This window comes from Propithecus coquereli, unplaced genomic scaffold (genome assembly GCF_000956105.1).
Source record: "Propithecus coquereli isolate 6110/MARCELLA unplaced genomic scaffold, Pcoq_1.0 Scaffold5, whole genome shotgun sequence".
Taxonomy (NCBI): domain Eukaryota; kingdom Metazoa; phylum Chordata; class Mammalia; order Primates; family Indriidae; genus Propithecus; species Propithecus coquereli.
In genome coordinates, this window is record NW_012150840.1 from 17,114,005 (window position 1) to 17,129,498 (window position 15,494).

Below are 15,494 nucleotides of genomic sequence, written 5' to 3' on the forward strand. Positions count from 1 at the left end.
AAAACAAATTGGCTGAGTTTTCATTTCAACAAAATCCAGTGGCCATGTGATCCAATTTCTCCTCAGCCCTTATGAGTGGGACTCGCTCCTGACTCGGCACTCTGGTTACACACCTTTGGTTGCACTCTAGACTGGATCATGACATAACTGATTGACTATCTGAACACTGTAAAAACACAACCAATATAAGAAAAAAAACAGTCACAGGCAGACACATTTTTAACACGTTGACATAAAAACACAATAGAAGCCTAAAAAACATAAAGGCTCTTTGGCTTAGAATTCCTACTCTTCTGCACCATCTGATACGGTAGCCACCACATTTTAAATTTTAATTCATGTAAATTGAAATAGCCACAGATGTGAAACATTTCCATCATTGCAAAAAGATTTATTTGCACTGCTCTAAGTCCTACCTTAGAACCATGAACAAGTTTAAATGACCTGTTGGCAATCCTCAACATCTAAATGCATTGATAGCTCTCTGGGTCATACACACCAAACTAAGCTCTACTGCTAACTTCAGGGTCATTATAGACTTTGCTCTTTATTCTCACCAAAGCTCACTAAACTTGAAAAAAAAAAAAAAATCACCTGCCATTAGTGATGCAACATGTATGCCTCAGAGAGTTTCATGATATAAAGAATGATTTCTCTCTCCTCTTGGGAACTGCAGAACCCAGGTGCCCCAAATAAAAGACTATTAAAAACAATTACAGGCCTGGTGGGTGGCTCACGCCTGTAATCCCAGCACTTTGGGAGGCCAAGGTGGGAGAATTGCATGAGGCCAGGAGTTCAAGGCTGCACTGAGCAATGATCATGCCACTGCACTGCAGCCTGGGCGACAGAGTGAGATCCTTTTCTTCCTTTTCACCAAAACCTCAGTGAATAAACATGAAAACCCTCAAAAGGTATTCTCTGCAGAGAACACTTTTTAAAAAGAGTTATGGTTATTCTGGATAATGACAAATTCCTGCTTTGAAGAAATAGGGCAAACTGAAAAACCAAAACGCTTAATTCAATAACAACTGAATATCCAACCTCATTTCTTATTGTTGTTTTCTAAGAGAGGGTGACAGAAACCTCTGTCAATTTCATTCTTTCTTAGAGCTTCATTGCTTATTCATTGCATCATTTTCAAGAGGAAGGTAGCAGAAGGATCCAATCGAATTTCCAATTTAAGGCAGTTTTTTGGGTTTACTCTGGTCCAAGACAAATGCAGCATATCCACATCACTTTGGAAACCCAGCTAACGCTAACCCAGGGTTTCTCAAAAGCAGCACTACTGACATTTGGAGCCAGATAATTCTTCACTGTGGGGACTGGGCTGTGCACTGCAGGATGTTTAGCAACATCCCTGGCCCATACTCACTAGATGTCAGTGATAGCTGCCCCCAGTTGTGACAACCAAAAATGTTTTCAGACTTTGCCAAATGTCCCCTGGGGATGCAAAATCACTCCTGGTTGAGAACCACTGCCCTAACCCAAGAACACTCTTGGTTATCCCAACCCTAATTCCTCACATTCATTGGATGCTCCTCCAAATCTTTTCCTTGAGACATTCTCTCACCATCAAACTCAGCAAATATTTGCCAAACCTCTAAGACACAACATCGAGTGCTCTAGATAAACAGGCAAGATAGATTCTGTTCCTGTCTTCAGTCAGGTTTCTTAGAGGATAAGTACATAAAGTACATAAAGAACTGTACTAAAAGATAGCCAATTATATAATATTTTGAATTGTTATTTTTTTCCCTGTGGAACTCTCACCTCACCAAACTAGAAAACACCATGAAGACAAAAGACCATAACCTGTCCTTGAGTACCAATTCTTGATTAGTGGCCAATAAAAACAATTATAGGATTCATCATAATAAGGTGACAATTTCATACAGACAGTAAATATTCTCCCTAACTTGGACAAGTTGACCTCTCTCAGCTGTAGCTTGTTCCTTTGTAAAATGGGAAGAAAATAATTGACAGGATTAAATTAGAGAATACAAGTAAATCTTTTTCCACATTCTGGCACAGGGTAAGCATTCAATACATGTAGGCTATCATCACTATTATTTTATTAGCAAGAAATCCTACCTCAAGAGGAAGAGCTTGCTCTGGGCTGCAATAACAAACCTCTATATGACATAAAAGGAAACTATCACCCTGCTTTCTGAGGACAAGAGGAAGGAAAGTAACTGTAAGCATTTCTACCAAAGTCCTGGGAAAAAGAAGTGAATGTAGGAACCACTTAGATGTCAAGGGGAAAAAAAAGAACCACACTCAAGAGACAAACCCACTATCTTCCAATATATTCCTAGAGTTCTGTTAAGACTTTTCCATCTAAAATGCTTGGCTTTGTTTGCCATGAACACACGAGGACCTAAAAGGGAAGTAAAAAACATGCTTAATTTATACATACTGGCACCCACAGGGGACTGGTGTTTATGAGACTTACTCATACACTTTTTTGAGTGTTTATTTGCTTCATCTTTCAGAAATTAGTATTTCTATTGTTATAATTTTAAATACATGCCAATAATTTTGAATTTAATACAAAGCATAACAGAATTCATTAAAAAAGGTAAAAATTGTTGGATGTTTTAAGGGGAAGATACAGTCATGGGAAAGAGCTGGGTGATTCACATATGTGTGTGAGACTGAAGCAGCACTATGAGAGGGGAGATATTTGAGATAGAAGTAGGAAAGGAGAAAAGCCACAATGCTGGAAGAGATACATCCAGGGAGACCTGATGTCGTAGCACAGGGAGATCAGCTGAGCAAAAAACGACCTTATTCTCATATTAATAGGTAACACAAGTACAGGGCTACACACCAAATGCCTTAGACACAGTGGCTCAAATAATCCTCCCAACATCCTGAGGCAGGAATCATCACACTTTACAGACGAGGAAACAGACACACAGAAGTCAAGTGCCTTGCCTAAGGATTCAGACTCCAATCCAGGCACCCTGGCTCCACAGTAGTGCCTCAACCACTATACTTTGAAGTGTCTATTTTAACTTCAGACCTAGAAAATTAATTTATATTTGCTACTTAATGAAACCAGTTCTCTCCCCTCTACCCTTTTGTATTTCAAAACAGTGTCCTTTTAGGTGCATTGTGTGTGGTGACCATAAGGATGCTGAAAGATAAAAGTGTGACACAGGGACTCTTTTGACTTAGGACATTGAAATAATCCACATGGAGCAACTTTTGTAGGTAGAAATGGAGCCATCGTCCTGAACAAGAAGATGAGGGTCTCGGAGACTAAGGGAGGTCACCAAAATTCCTATTTCCGGCCTTTGCTTTGGCCACTATGTTCCATCAAAAGACCCTAGAGCCTACCTATTCCAACTCTTTTCATCTCTCCCACTCTAGGAGATGGAGAGGATGGCGGCGAGGTGAGGGGGCCTACGTGCAGGGAGGCTAGGGCGAAGGGGGGTTCCTGACGGACAGCGGCAAGGCTGCTAGTCCAGATGGGGGCAGAGAGGCGCGTGGGAAGGCTGGGGCAGGGGACAGAGGTGGGGATCGGGTGGGGAGCCAGAAGCAGGGGGCGGCGGTTCGGGTCGGCCATCTAGATGTCATCGTAGAAGGAGGTGGGATCCGAACCCAGGCTGAAGCTGAACAGGTGCCAGGGGCAGAGCAACCCTGTCACTATCATCTGGCTGATCAGAGAAAGGAAGTTGGGCAGGAACCAAGGCATTTTGAAACAGGAGTAGAAAATAACCTCAAGCGTAGCCCAGGGCCCGGGTGGTGGCCTCGGCGGGGACAGGGGTCGCACCCTAGGGAGAACGGTGCCCCAAGCGCGAAGGGGCTGCCGAGGTGGCTCTGCTCAGCGGGGAAGTGCGGCGGAGGCTCGCGCCGAGGTGCGGGGCCCTGAGGCCGGGAGACACCCACCCGCCAGCGCCCCGGTCTTGCGTACCTGAGGCGGCCGCCTGGCTCCCTTCCACTCCCAGGCCGTCCCCGACGCCGCCCGCCGACCCTCGGCGGGCTGCGGGGCTCCAGAAGCCCTGCCCCTCAGCCGCCTGCCGGTCCGACATCTGCAGCCCGCGCCAGGAGCTTCTCCGCCGCCAGCCGCGAGTATCTCCGGAAACAGCCGAAGGCCGGGCGAGCGCGGCCGCGGCGCGCGTGGAAGAGCCGAGGGAGCCCGCGAGCCGGAAGGAGCGGCGCGGCGGCGCGGGAAGAGAGCGCCTGCCCCGGGCGGCCGCAAGAGCTCTGGGCAGCCGAGGCTGGTGACGCGGACGCCCGGAGAGTTACTGCGTGCTTTTGATAGCCGATTTTTAAAGGCAGGGTTGAAAGAACAAACAAAACGTGGGGAAGAGTCAGGAAGACACTGCCGGAAATCGTGGTATCCATAGAGACGCTATCGGAAGTTGGGGTTGCTAGGAGGCCTGGGCGCTCCCGCTAAACTGCAAATGGCTGAAGTCCCCGAGGATTATGATTCCGGCCCGGATGAAGATGAATGGCCGGAGCCTAACAGACCTGAACTGCCTGAACTTCGTAAATTGTATGAAAATGTCGACCCAAACACCTTGGTAGAAGGCCCGCAACTACCCGCGGAGATTGACCAAGAGCCACAGCCAGACACGGAGGAAGAGGACTTAAAAGAGGGGGAGCCAGAGAGTGCCAAGAATGTGCAGCGAAAACCAAGTAAGACATCCGAGGGAGAAAGTCCCAAGGAGTCCGAGGTAGACCTATCCAGCAAAACTGAACCAGGGATTCCCCAAGAGGTAAAGTGGAAGATATCCGGAGAGACAGAGCTTTTCAAAAATTTGGAGGTCCCTGTGGATGAAAAGGGTGAGGAGTCAGACCTAGAGCCACCAGGGGAGGCTAAACCAAAGGTTACAGAGGACGCACTTGAAGAGTCAGCCACGGAAACAGATACAGCGAGACCAATGGAAACCATGTCTGAGATTTCAAGGTCCACAACCAGTGAGACAAGTTTAGGGTTACTAAAGGAGACAGAACTGGAGGTTCCAGAGGAATCTCTTAGAGAGCAATATGAAGAGACAGGTCTAGAGCCTCCAGAGCAGACCAAACCAGATTATCCAAGTGAGAAACCAAGAAAATCAGTTGAAGATCTACAGCCACCAAAGATGACCAAACTAGAGGAGATACCAGAGGAGACACAAAGAGAGTCATCTGAGGAGAAAAGGACAGAGCCACCTGAGCAGGCTAAACCAGAGTTCCAAGAGCAGGAACCAGGACAGTCTACTGAGGAGGCAGGTCTAGAGCCTCCAGAAGAGACTAAACCAGAGATACCAGAGGTAAAAAGACAGTCAAGTGAAGAGAAAGGGATAGAGCCACCCGAGCAGGCTAAACCAGAGTTCCAAGAGCAGGAACCAAGACAGTCTATTGAAGAGGCAGGTCTAGAGCCTCCAGAAGAGACTGAACCAGAGATTCCAGAGATGAAAAGACAGTCAAGTGAGGAGAAAGAGACAGAGATACCTGCGCAGACTAAACTAGAGTTTCCAGACCACAAACCAAGAAAGTCTACTGATGGGGAAGTTCCAGAGCCACTAGAAGAGATCACATCAGAGTTTCCTGAGGAAGAATCAAGAAAACCAATTGGGGAAAGAAGTCTAAAACAATCAGAAAAGACCAAACCAGAAGTTTCAGAGGAGAGAAGAAGAAAGGCAACTGAAGAAAAAATTGCAGAGCCTCCAGAGACTGGTCTAATGCTTCCACAAGAGATCAAACCAGAGGTTCAAGAGGAGACACGATCAAAGCCAACTGATGAGAAAAATCTGCAGTTACCAGATGAAGCCAAACCAAGAGAGACACATGTAGAATTTCCCAAGGAAGACAGGCCAGAACCAATCAAACCTAATTATTCTGTAGACAAGGATGAGCTACAGCACCCCAAGCATCAAACAGGAAAGTTGCCACTAAGAGAAACTGAAGAAGTGAAAAAAGACTATTATGCATTAGGATCGCTCGGAGATGATGAAATAGAATCAATTAGTACAGATTATGAGTTTTCTCAAGAGCTCCAGAAACTGCTTAATGAAGTCAGTAAAGAATACTTAAACTCATGTCCATCAGAGTCCCAGACAGAATTAAGGGAGCTCTTTAGTGAAAAAAAAGTTTCAAATTTGTCCCAAGAGTCAAAAGAACTGGTACCTGAAGATAAAGAAACCCAGCCAAAAACAATGACTGAGTTTAAATTTGAGCATCTTGATTGGGACCCAGAGAAAGTCGCAGAGTGGATTAGCCAGCTAGGCTTCCCTCAGTACAAGGTATACAAAAATAACATTTTTTGAAATCACATACTCTCATCTTTCTACCTCTTATTCCCTATAACCTGACTTGAGCTCTTGCCTCTTCTTCACTAGAAGGAGTATAGAAAAGTCCTGGATTGTGTAGCGTTAACTTGGATTTTAATTTTGGCCTTGCCACTGATATATATATATATATATAAGTTCATTGAATAGACTATATAAATATATTTTTATAAATAGAATATATAAATATTCTGAATATTTATTTATTTATGTTTTGCGAGAGGAAGGGAGGGTCACATTTATTTGTTTTTCCTCTTCATCCCAGTGATTACAGTTCTCTGCAATCATTGAGTAAAGACCAAGCAGTTTATATAGGCCTCATTTCATAGAAAACTATATTTTTAAATAGATTTTGTCCAAGGTAGACTTTTTGGTATTTTGTCAATTTGTTTTAGTGGCAGCTCCCATACCTTGAACTTGTACTATTGATCGTCTGCCCCAAATATATGTATCATGAGCACTTACATGTATTAATTTAAGTTAGCCAGTTAACCAAAAACTAGTATAAGCTTCTTATTTCACTGATGTGAACTATGTTTTAGTCTACCACAAAACAACACAAGATCTGAAACCTTTTGTGCTTCCTGTACTTAAAGTATAATGAAGGCCGGGCATGGTGGCTCAAGCCTGTAATCCTGGCACTTTGGGAGGCCAAGGCAGGAGGATCGCTTGATGCCAGGAGTTCAAGACCAGACTGGGCAAAAGCAAGACCCTGTCTCTACAAAATTGAAAAAGAAAAAATTAGCCAGGTGTGCTAGTGTGCACCTGCAGGCCCAGCAATTCAGGAGGCTGAGGCAGGAGGATGACTTAAGCCCAGGAGTTGGAAGTTGCAGCGAGCTATGATCACCCCACTGCACTCCAACCTGAGTGACAGAGACATGTACTTGAGACATGAAGAAGTACTGATTGTAGTATGCCAAAAAAAAAAATTTAAGGAGCAGTGTGAAATTTAATTAGGAGCTTAGATGGAAAAAAGTGTATCATTAGGATAGAAAATAAATTTTTTTATTTAATAGTATAGAACCAGAAACAAACAGGATTTCTCCCCTCCCTCCCTCCTTCCCTCCCTCCCTTTCTTCCTTTCTTCTACTTGCAGGACACTTTTTTGAGTGATGTTCTCGTTGTACTGACAGGAGTGTTTTACTGCAAACTTCATCAATGGCCGAAAACTCATCCACGTAAACTGCTCAAACCTCCCTCAGATAGGGATAACAGATTTTGAGGACATGAAGGTGAGTTGTATCCAAAAGTTCCCTGCAGAGCACTGTAACAATGCTACCAACTGTCTCAAACCAACCTCCTTTTCTTCCAGCCTGGCCTCCCATTCCTGTCAATAGTGTCATCATACTTCCAGTGCCCCAGGCTCACAGTGGTGAGCCTTTCTCTTCTTTGAGCCCCACAGAGATCCCAAGAACTATCCAGTCCCTAATGTGGTACTTAAGCCATCTGGTCTTCTCCATTCCCACTTTTCAGACCTGTATGGCCTCATACCTAGAACACTGCTGTGGCCTCCTGCTTTTAGTCTCTCTCTGTGGGCCCTGTGGATCCAAGGGCCCTACTTTTAGGCTCTCACATTGTAACTACTTATGTGCTATTCAGAAACCTTCTTTAGATCCCTTCTGCTTTCAAGATAGTCTCAGCTCCTTAGTTTAGGCTTCAAGCCCCTCCGTAAGGTCTCTGCCTAGCACTCCTCTATGTGAATCTTGTACTCCAGCTTACTAGGTCTAACTCACACCCTTGCAAACCTGTCTGGTGCTTTCCTCCCTCTGCATCTTTGCTCAGTTTCTCCATCCCCTGTATTACTAATAGGAGTCGTAATCCTGCAGAACCAACTCCTCATTCTCATCTCCTCAAGAAGTCTTTCCTGACCTTCTTAGCCCACAGTAACCCCTCCTCCCCAAGCTCTCATAACACGTTATGTCTCTAACATCCATTTGGCACTTATATAACACCGTATGTATTTTGCTTGCTTTGCTGCCTAACTTTGAAACAAGTTACATTAACCTCTCTGGGCCTCAATTTCCTAAAATCTCTCCATCACCAACAGTTCATGATTACATACCTTTATATAACAGTACCCTCCATTTGCAGTGTTTTGCAGTTTACAAAGTGTCACATACCTGATCGCATTTGTAACCTTTCCTTTAGCACACCACACCAACATAACAGTGGTTTCACTCAGTACAGTCATGCCCATGAATGTTCTACCTCAGTGGTCCCCAAACTTGGATAGTCTTTAGAATCAGATGATACTTTTTTTTTTAAAAGATAGATTCCTAGGCTCTATCCTTCAGGGTTTTTGATTCCTTAGGGCTAGTGTAGGCCCTGGAATCTGTTCTCCAGGTGACTCTTCATCAGGCCTTAGAACCTTGTAATTCCCTAAGTCATATGGTTTAGAAAATAGGAAAACTACACTTGTTAATATCCAAGTCCTTTTACTGGCAACAAGATATAAGGAATTCTTTAAAATATACATATATATATTTTAGAGATAGGGTCTATTCTGTCACCCGGACTGGAGTGCAGTGACATGACCATAGCGTACTATAGCCTTAAACTCCTGGGCTTAAGCGATCCTCCCACCTCATCCTCAGCTAGGAATACAGGTGCTTGTCACCACTCTCAGCTAAGGAAATTCTTTAAATTATTAAACACATAGTCCTAACTGAACATTTAATCTCTTGAATTCTGCTAATGGCTATCCTGTGCTGGGTGCTTACTATGTGTTGGGCACTGTTCATATTATTTTACTTAATTCCCATTTACAGAAGAGAAAACTGAGGCCCAGAAAGATGAAGCAACTGGTCATTCAGATAATAAGTTTAAGAGCCAGGATTCAAATCCATTTTGTGTGACTTCCCAAACCATGTTCTGTTTAAACCACTACAGTATATTGCCTTTCTCAATGAACTTTTTGTAACTGTAAACATCTATGTACATTATATGGAAAGGACCACTTATTATATATTGGTATTTCCAACCATGCCTTCATTTAGCTACCAAGTACTGCCAGATAAATATCTCATTCTTTTTATGTTCAAAGATGATATAGCTATGTTTATGAGCTCTAATATTTACTTATATTTGTGGGTGTACTGAATTTTCTAAATCGAAATAAGGAACAGAACTAGCAAAATAGTAACCTGTACTCCAAATTCCTAAAACATTTAAATACCAAGAATTTCTGCTTTTTATCATGAGAAAGCATTTTTAAGAGTCTGCCAACTCATTTTGCTCCCTTGACATTCTAATTCCAAAAGTACAATATCAACATGCAATAATAAAGATTCTAGTTATGCTTTTTCTGGTCTTGCAAGAAACGAGAGGTCTTAAAAATCTTCTGAAATCCTTAAGAGTAAATGATGAACCCAGTAATGAATCCTTATATCCTGAGAAGTTTGAATAAGCAAACTTTGGAATACTTATCAAAGTCACTAGACAAATTTGGCCATTCCTTGAGGTCATGAGAGTAACAGAAAGATCAAGATGCTCAAAGGTATGTTAGATAACCTTTGCTTGATACTGAGGTCCACAGAAAAAAGCTAATTATACTCTAAGACAGAGGTAACTTCTTAGAGATCACACATGAACTTAAGTATGCTATAATTACCTTCCTTACTGATATAGGAAGCATTTTTAATCTCTCCATTGTAATTATAGCACCTAGTACACCCACAATTTATCCCGTAACAACACTTAAACAGCATAGTTATCTTTTTCATGCTAAGTCTCCCATGTTATCACTTATGGACTTTGGAAAAATGAGAGGAAGTTGCTTGAGAGTACAGAATTCTGGACATGCTGCTAAGAATTTGAACCTCATTTCCACTGTGCACTCCCTTTACAAGACTTGCAGTTAATTTATGGCCAATTTCTATTATCTTCAAAGCTTTCTTTTACTTCCTTAATTCTGGAATTACTCATGCTTCACCTGCAGAAATAACCTTTCCTTTTGTCCTTAGTGCAACATACTAGGAGGACCAGAGAAAAGCTAAATACTTGTGTGAGACTGGTGAGGAGTATAGGAGGAAAGAAGCATTACTTCTGCTTTCTACCAGCCAAGGAAGCTTTTGAAACCACTGACCTGTCTTTCCCAGTTGTAATGATACATTAGGGGACAGAAAGTCAATCTTATTTATTGTAAAGACAAGCTAGACAAGATAGCATTATATTTGCTTCATCTTTTTCTCTTAGAAAATAATTCTCAAAATACTTTTGACTATTCACTTCATCAAGTGAACAAAAGAATTTTGTGATAAATATTCGGAGAACATGATGAGTTATTTATTCCATTTGTATGCATCATTTTATATTATAAAGTATAGTCTTAAACACTATAATATCTCAACAATTTTACTACCCTTGTCTTGTTGCAAACAATTTAAATAGCAGAGATTCATAACAACCTGTCAGCAATTAAGTATCACTAGACAAAAATATTTTTCTTTTTTTAAAATTTTTTTTTTTTTTGGGTCTCACTCTAGCTGACTCTAGCTCAGGCAACAAAGTGAGACTCTGTCTCAAAAAAATAAATAAATAAAATAAAATCTATTCAGTCATTTATATTAGTATGGACTTATGGATATTTATTCTTTGGGTTATAATCCAATACTATTATTTATTTTGTTGTTCAAATCATTCTATCCTTCACTACTGAGAGCTCTTTTATTAATAAATTGGCTCCTCTATCCTTTTGACGTGTTTTTTGTTTTTTGTTTTTTTTTTAGCATCTCCTTACTTTCTGGCACTACAAGTTGCTTCAGGCTCACCTTTTTCTTGCTGCAGCCCTAAAATCAACCATGTCTCCAAGGAGCCCTAGTTGCTTTTATTAGAGAATGGTATTTAGAAACCAAGATGTGGGCACTGGTTGTGCTTGTTACTACTGGAGTGTCACTGCTTCTAGGCACTCTTAGTAGAAAGATCTAGGAAATATATGTATGTATACTAACTACGTGTGGACACAATTATCTTATTTCTGCATTTATCTATCTATATAGCTGTATATATACCTGTATTAAAATAAGTATGAGTTCACATTGGTATCTCTGACGCTAGTCCAACATCACGTAGCTCATTCTAGCCTTCCCATCCTTCCTACTCTCAAGCCCCCTTGCTTATTTATAACTTCTTTTTCTGACAGAAACCTGGCTCCCCCTATCTATAAGTTTATATATCCCTATGAGAAACAAATTTACCAAATACAGTTCAATGTTTGTATAGTTCTTTCTGTCTTTAGCCTTACAGTATCTAGACAAAGCACTGTTTTCCAAAATTAAAGTTATTTAAGTCAGCTCCTTTCTTCCCTACCCCATTCAGTGAGATTATATCTTACTTTATAATACAGTTAGAGTCATTTGTCCACAGCCTATATTCCATCCTGGGTTCCCTCAATATCCTGGCTTTTTAAAAGTTTGCATACTATAAAATCACTCTTTGTTGTATGCAGTTCTGTGGGTTCTGACAAATGCATAGTGTCATGTATCCACCACCAGAGAACTATACAGAACGATTCTATCATCCTAAAATTTTCCTCTGTGTCTCCTTTGTAGTTAGCTCATTCCTCCACTCCAATCCCTAGCAACCACTCATCTGGTTTTTTTCCCTATAGTTCTGCCTTTTCTAAAATATCACATAAATGGAATCAAGTAATATGTAGCCTTTAAGTTTGGCTTCTTTCCCTTAGCAAAAGGCATTTAAGATTAATGCATGCTATTACATGAATCAACAAGCAGATTTTAAGGAGACTATATATCTGCTTTAATAATAGTGGTATAGATGATTCATATTTGAACCATAACAGTTATGTCTTTAGGTTTAGTTAAAGTAAATTATAGGTTCCAATTATGTAAATGTACATAGTTATATACTATTGGGTAATTAAAGAGTACACAATAAATTGGTAATGATGAAGCAAAACCATCAGTAGTTTACAATTAAAGCAAGAACAGCAACCTTTGAAAACCATGCTCCACACAAGAGATGATGATGATGTAGTAATAGAGTCTTCTTGAAAACTATAGGCATTACAAATAACTGCTTGAGGCCATGTGCAGAAGATGTTCTGCAGTGATGCAGGCATTGAGTATGGGCCACCATCCTAGAATGTGGAATTAAGAATCCTTAGAAGACTCTAATAATCTTCAAGAATACCTATTTCTAATAATCCTTACTAACTCAAGTAACTTACTAGTAAGTTGGTGTAAGTCTTAGGTAAAAATATTCTATTGCTTGTTATTTGTTCATCAGAACTAAAGAAAGTTCTTGCAATTTTAGATCAATTTATGGCCTATCAGAGGACCCTCTTGTTTCATTGATGAACCACAGACATACTTTTAAGAATCAATGAATTAGAGGAGGGATAATTAGATTTTATTTCTTGATTCCAATGTGACTCTTCTACATGTAACCATAGCTTTATAACACTTTTAATTTCTATTTTTTTAAGAAACTTGTTTTTATTAAGAAACCCATACCATTTGCTGTTATAGCCCATGAAAAGGAATATCAGTAGATTACATGTACATTCCCTTCCAAAAACAAACAAAAAGCTTTTCAAAAACACATGAATGTGTCAGGAACACTTAATTTCTGCATAGGAATATTGTACTAAACAGTACTGGACTTTCGGCCCACGGTGGGCACATAGCTCTTTTTGTTAATAATAAATGTGAGGCTGGGTGCAGTGGCTCATGCCTGTAATCCTAGGACTTTGGGAGATTAAGGCAGAAGGATCACTTGAGGCTAAGAGTTCAAGACCAGCCTGGGCAAGAGCAAGACCTCATCTCTACAAAAATTAGAAAAATTGGCTGGGTGTGGTGGTGCACACCTGTAGTCCCAGCCACTTGGGTGGCTAAGGCAGAAGGATTGCTCAAGGTCAGGAGTTTGAGGTTGCAGTGAGCTATGATGATGCCAGTGCACTCTAGCCCGGCAACAGAGCAAGACTCTGTTCTCAAAAAAAGAATGTGTATATGACTGCCACTTACTTCCTGGGGCTCCATCTGTAAACATCAGGGAATTTATGAAATATCTTAGGGCATTCTAAATAATCAGGATGCTTGCTTCAGCAGCACATATACTAAAGGAGAATCAGAGTGAGGTACCAAACAAGGTGCTCAATGTAGCAGCATCAGTCACAAATGAGAACTCTTAAGAGCCACTTATAGTAATTTGGATCTCAATTCTTAGAAACCCCAATTGCTATAGACCTCAATTAGAATTCTCACTGGGCTACTCAGGAGGCTGAGCCGGGGGATCACTTGAGCCCAGGAATTCCAGGCTGCAGTGCACTGTAATTGTGCCTGTGAATAGCCACTGCTTTGCAGCCTGGGCTACGCAGGGAGACCCCGTCTCTTAAAAAAAAGAAAAAATAGCATTTTCACTGGGAATGCCAAGCAACTATGTAGACTCTGTGTTTTACCCATAAGCCATCTCTGGAGTCTAAACAAAACTAGTTAAAGTAAGGTTTGAGAAGAAAGATATCGTGCCTATCTAAAATGCATTGCTAATGGGCAGTTTTACACCAGGTTTAGAATTGTCTGTGGCATGAATTTAAAGATCCACAGCTTTGTATTTTTCAAAAAATCCATTCCAAATACCCCTTTGGTTGTGGTCTAGCAGCAATTTCATGAACTACATCTTCATCCAGATGCAGAATATGAACTCAGATGGCAGTGTTATAACTGACCTATGGTTAAAACTAGAATTTTAAAAAGCAATCACAAATTAATCTAGGATATGAAGTGGCATGGTGCTCAATGAGTTCAAATTTTGTTTTCGAGACACTGAAAATTGTGGCAAAAGATATTTAAAAGGATATACGAGTACTAATAAAGCATCTGGAACTTTAATGTCTGCTTTTTAGTGTTTGAGATCTATTTTTTAGTTAAAAAAAATTAGGTAACTATTTGTGTAATGGTTTTTTTTTTCCTTACTTGCAAATTCACTGAGCCCTTGTCAATAAATAGACAAGTTATTTATTTACCTTCCAAGGGATAGTCATGGCTCCTAGTCTGAACATATTATCTGCTCTTATGGTTGGTCAAATTGCTTAGCAAAAAAAAAATGATCCCATTGTGGCCATCTGATTCAAGGCCTGGAAACATCTTTAAATGGAACTTTAAAAGGGATAATAAATTATGTGATGTTTCTCTTAAGAACTTGGTTTTAGCCAGACATGGTGTCTCATACCTATAATCACAGCACTTTGGCAGTAGGAATTGAAGAGTAGCCTGGGCAATATAGTGAGACCACATCTCTACAAAAAAATTTTTTTAATTAGCTGGGTGTGGCAGCATGTGCCTGTAGTCCCAGCTACTTGGGAGGCTAAGCCAGGAGGATCACCTGAGGCCAGGAGTTAGAGGGTACAGTGAGCTATAATCATGCCACTGTACTCCAGCCTGGGTGATATAGGGAGACCCTGTCTCTTGGGGAAAAAAAAAGAAAAGAAAAGAACTTGGTTTTGTTAAGGCCAGGCTAGTAAGTCTGTGAATTTATTTTATTATTTTATTTTCCCATAGAAATAACTTGAGGGGTTAGCATTCAAGAGGCCTAGGAAACTAAATAAAACTTCTTTGATTTAATTGTTTTCAGGTTAGTCCCATTAAAAAATTATCCTTGCATTTCAGGTAATTTCTCGGCATACTCGGGAGCTACTGGGAATTGAAGAGCCATTATTCAAACGCAGCATCACACTTCCCTATAGGGACACTATTGGCTTATTCTTAGAGCAAAAAGGTCGTACTGGCATAAAATCTGATTCCTTGACCTTCCCTGAATTTGTGAAAGCAGCAGGATTACAGGATTATGCTCCACAGATAACTGCTCCTGAAGAGAATGAGGCATTACATTGCACTGAACCCTAGGGGGAAGCCATTTCACTTAGCTCGAACGATCACACTAAGTTACTTGAGGGAACAGCTGTGTTCTTTTTTGGTTTTTCTTTTTCTCCTTTTCATTGAGGATTAGCGTTCAAACTCCTGGCTTCATTCCTAGTTCTGTCCCTGATTCACAGCACCTTTCCTTTGTTTTTCAGTTTAACTCTTTGTTAAAACAAAGGTAGCAATGCTGATCTTTCTGGGTAATTGTAAGAATTGCTGATAAAGTCTAGCAGTGCACCTGGTAGCAGGAATATGTTGGGAAAATATAATTAAAAATAAAATCTCCTGCCAACCCAGATAATCCTCTCCACAAATGTAGGAAAGAAACCATTTTATT

At 40.8% G+C, this 15,494-nt stretch overlaps 2 protein-coding genes across 2 annotated transcripts in view; one reads left to right on the top strand and one right to left on the bottom strand.

Annotated features, from left to right (window-relative positions):
• Nucleotides 1-4,088, bottom strand: part of TMED8 (transmembrane emp24 protein transport domain containing 8) — a 56,650-nt gene extending 52,562 nt beyond the window's left edge. The window contains exon 1 of the mRNA XM_012656123.1: nucleotides 3,920-4,088. Coding sequence (XP_012511577.1) covers nucleotides 3,920-4,037 — 118 coding nt within the window. The 5' untranslated portion in view covers nucleotides 4,038-4,088. The remainder of the gene's footprint in view (nucleotides 1-3,919) is intronic.
• A 324-nt stretch (nucleotides 4,089-4,412) lies between these two features.
• Nucleotides 4,413-15,142, top strand: SAMD15 (sterile alpha motif domain containing 15). Its single transcript, XM_012656146.1, has 4 exons — nucleotides 4,413-5,264; nucleotides 5,397-6,236; nucleotides 7,415-7,513; nucleotides 14,906-15,142. Exons 1-4 carry the CDS (start codon nucleotides 4,413-4,415, stop codon nucleotides 15,140-15,142), a joined length of 2,028 nt encoding a protein of 675 aa, XP_012511600.1.
• The last annotated feature ends 352 nt before the right edge of the window (nucleotides 15,143-15,494 follow it).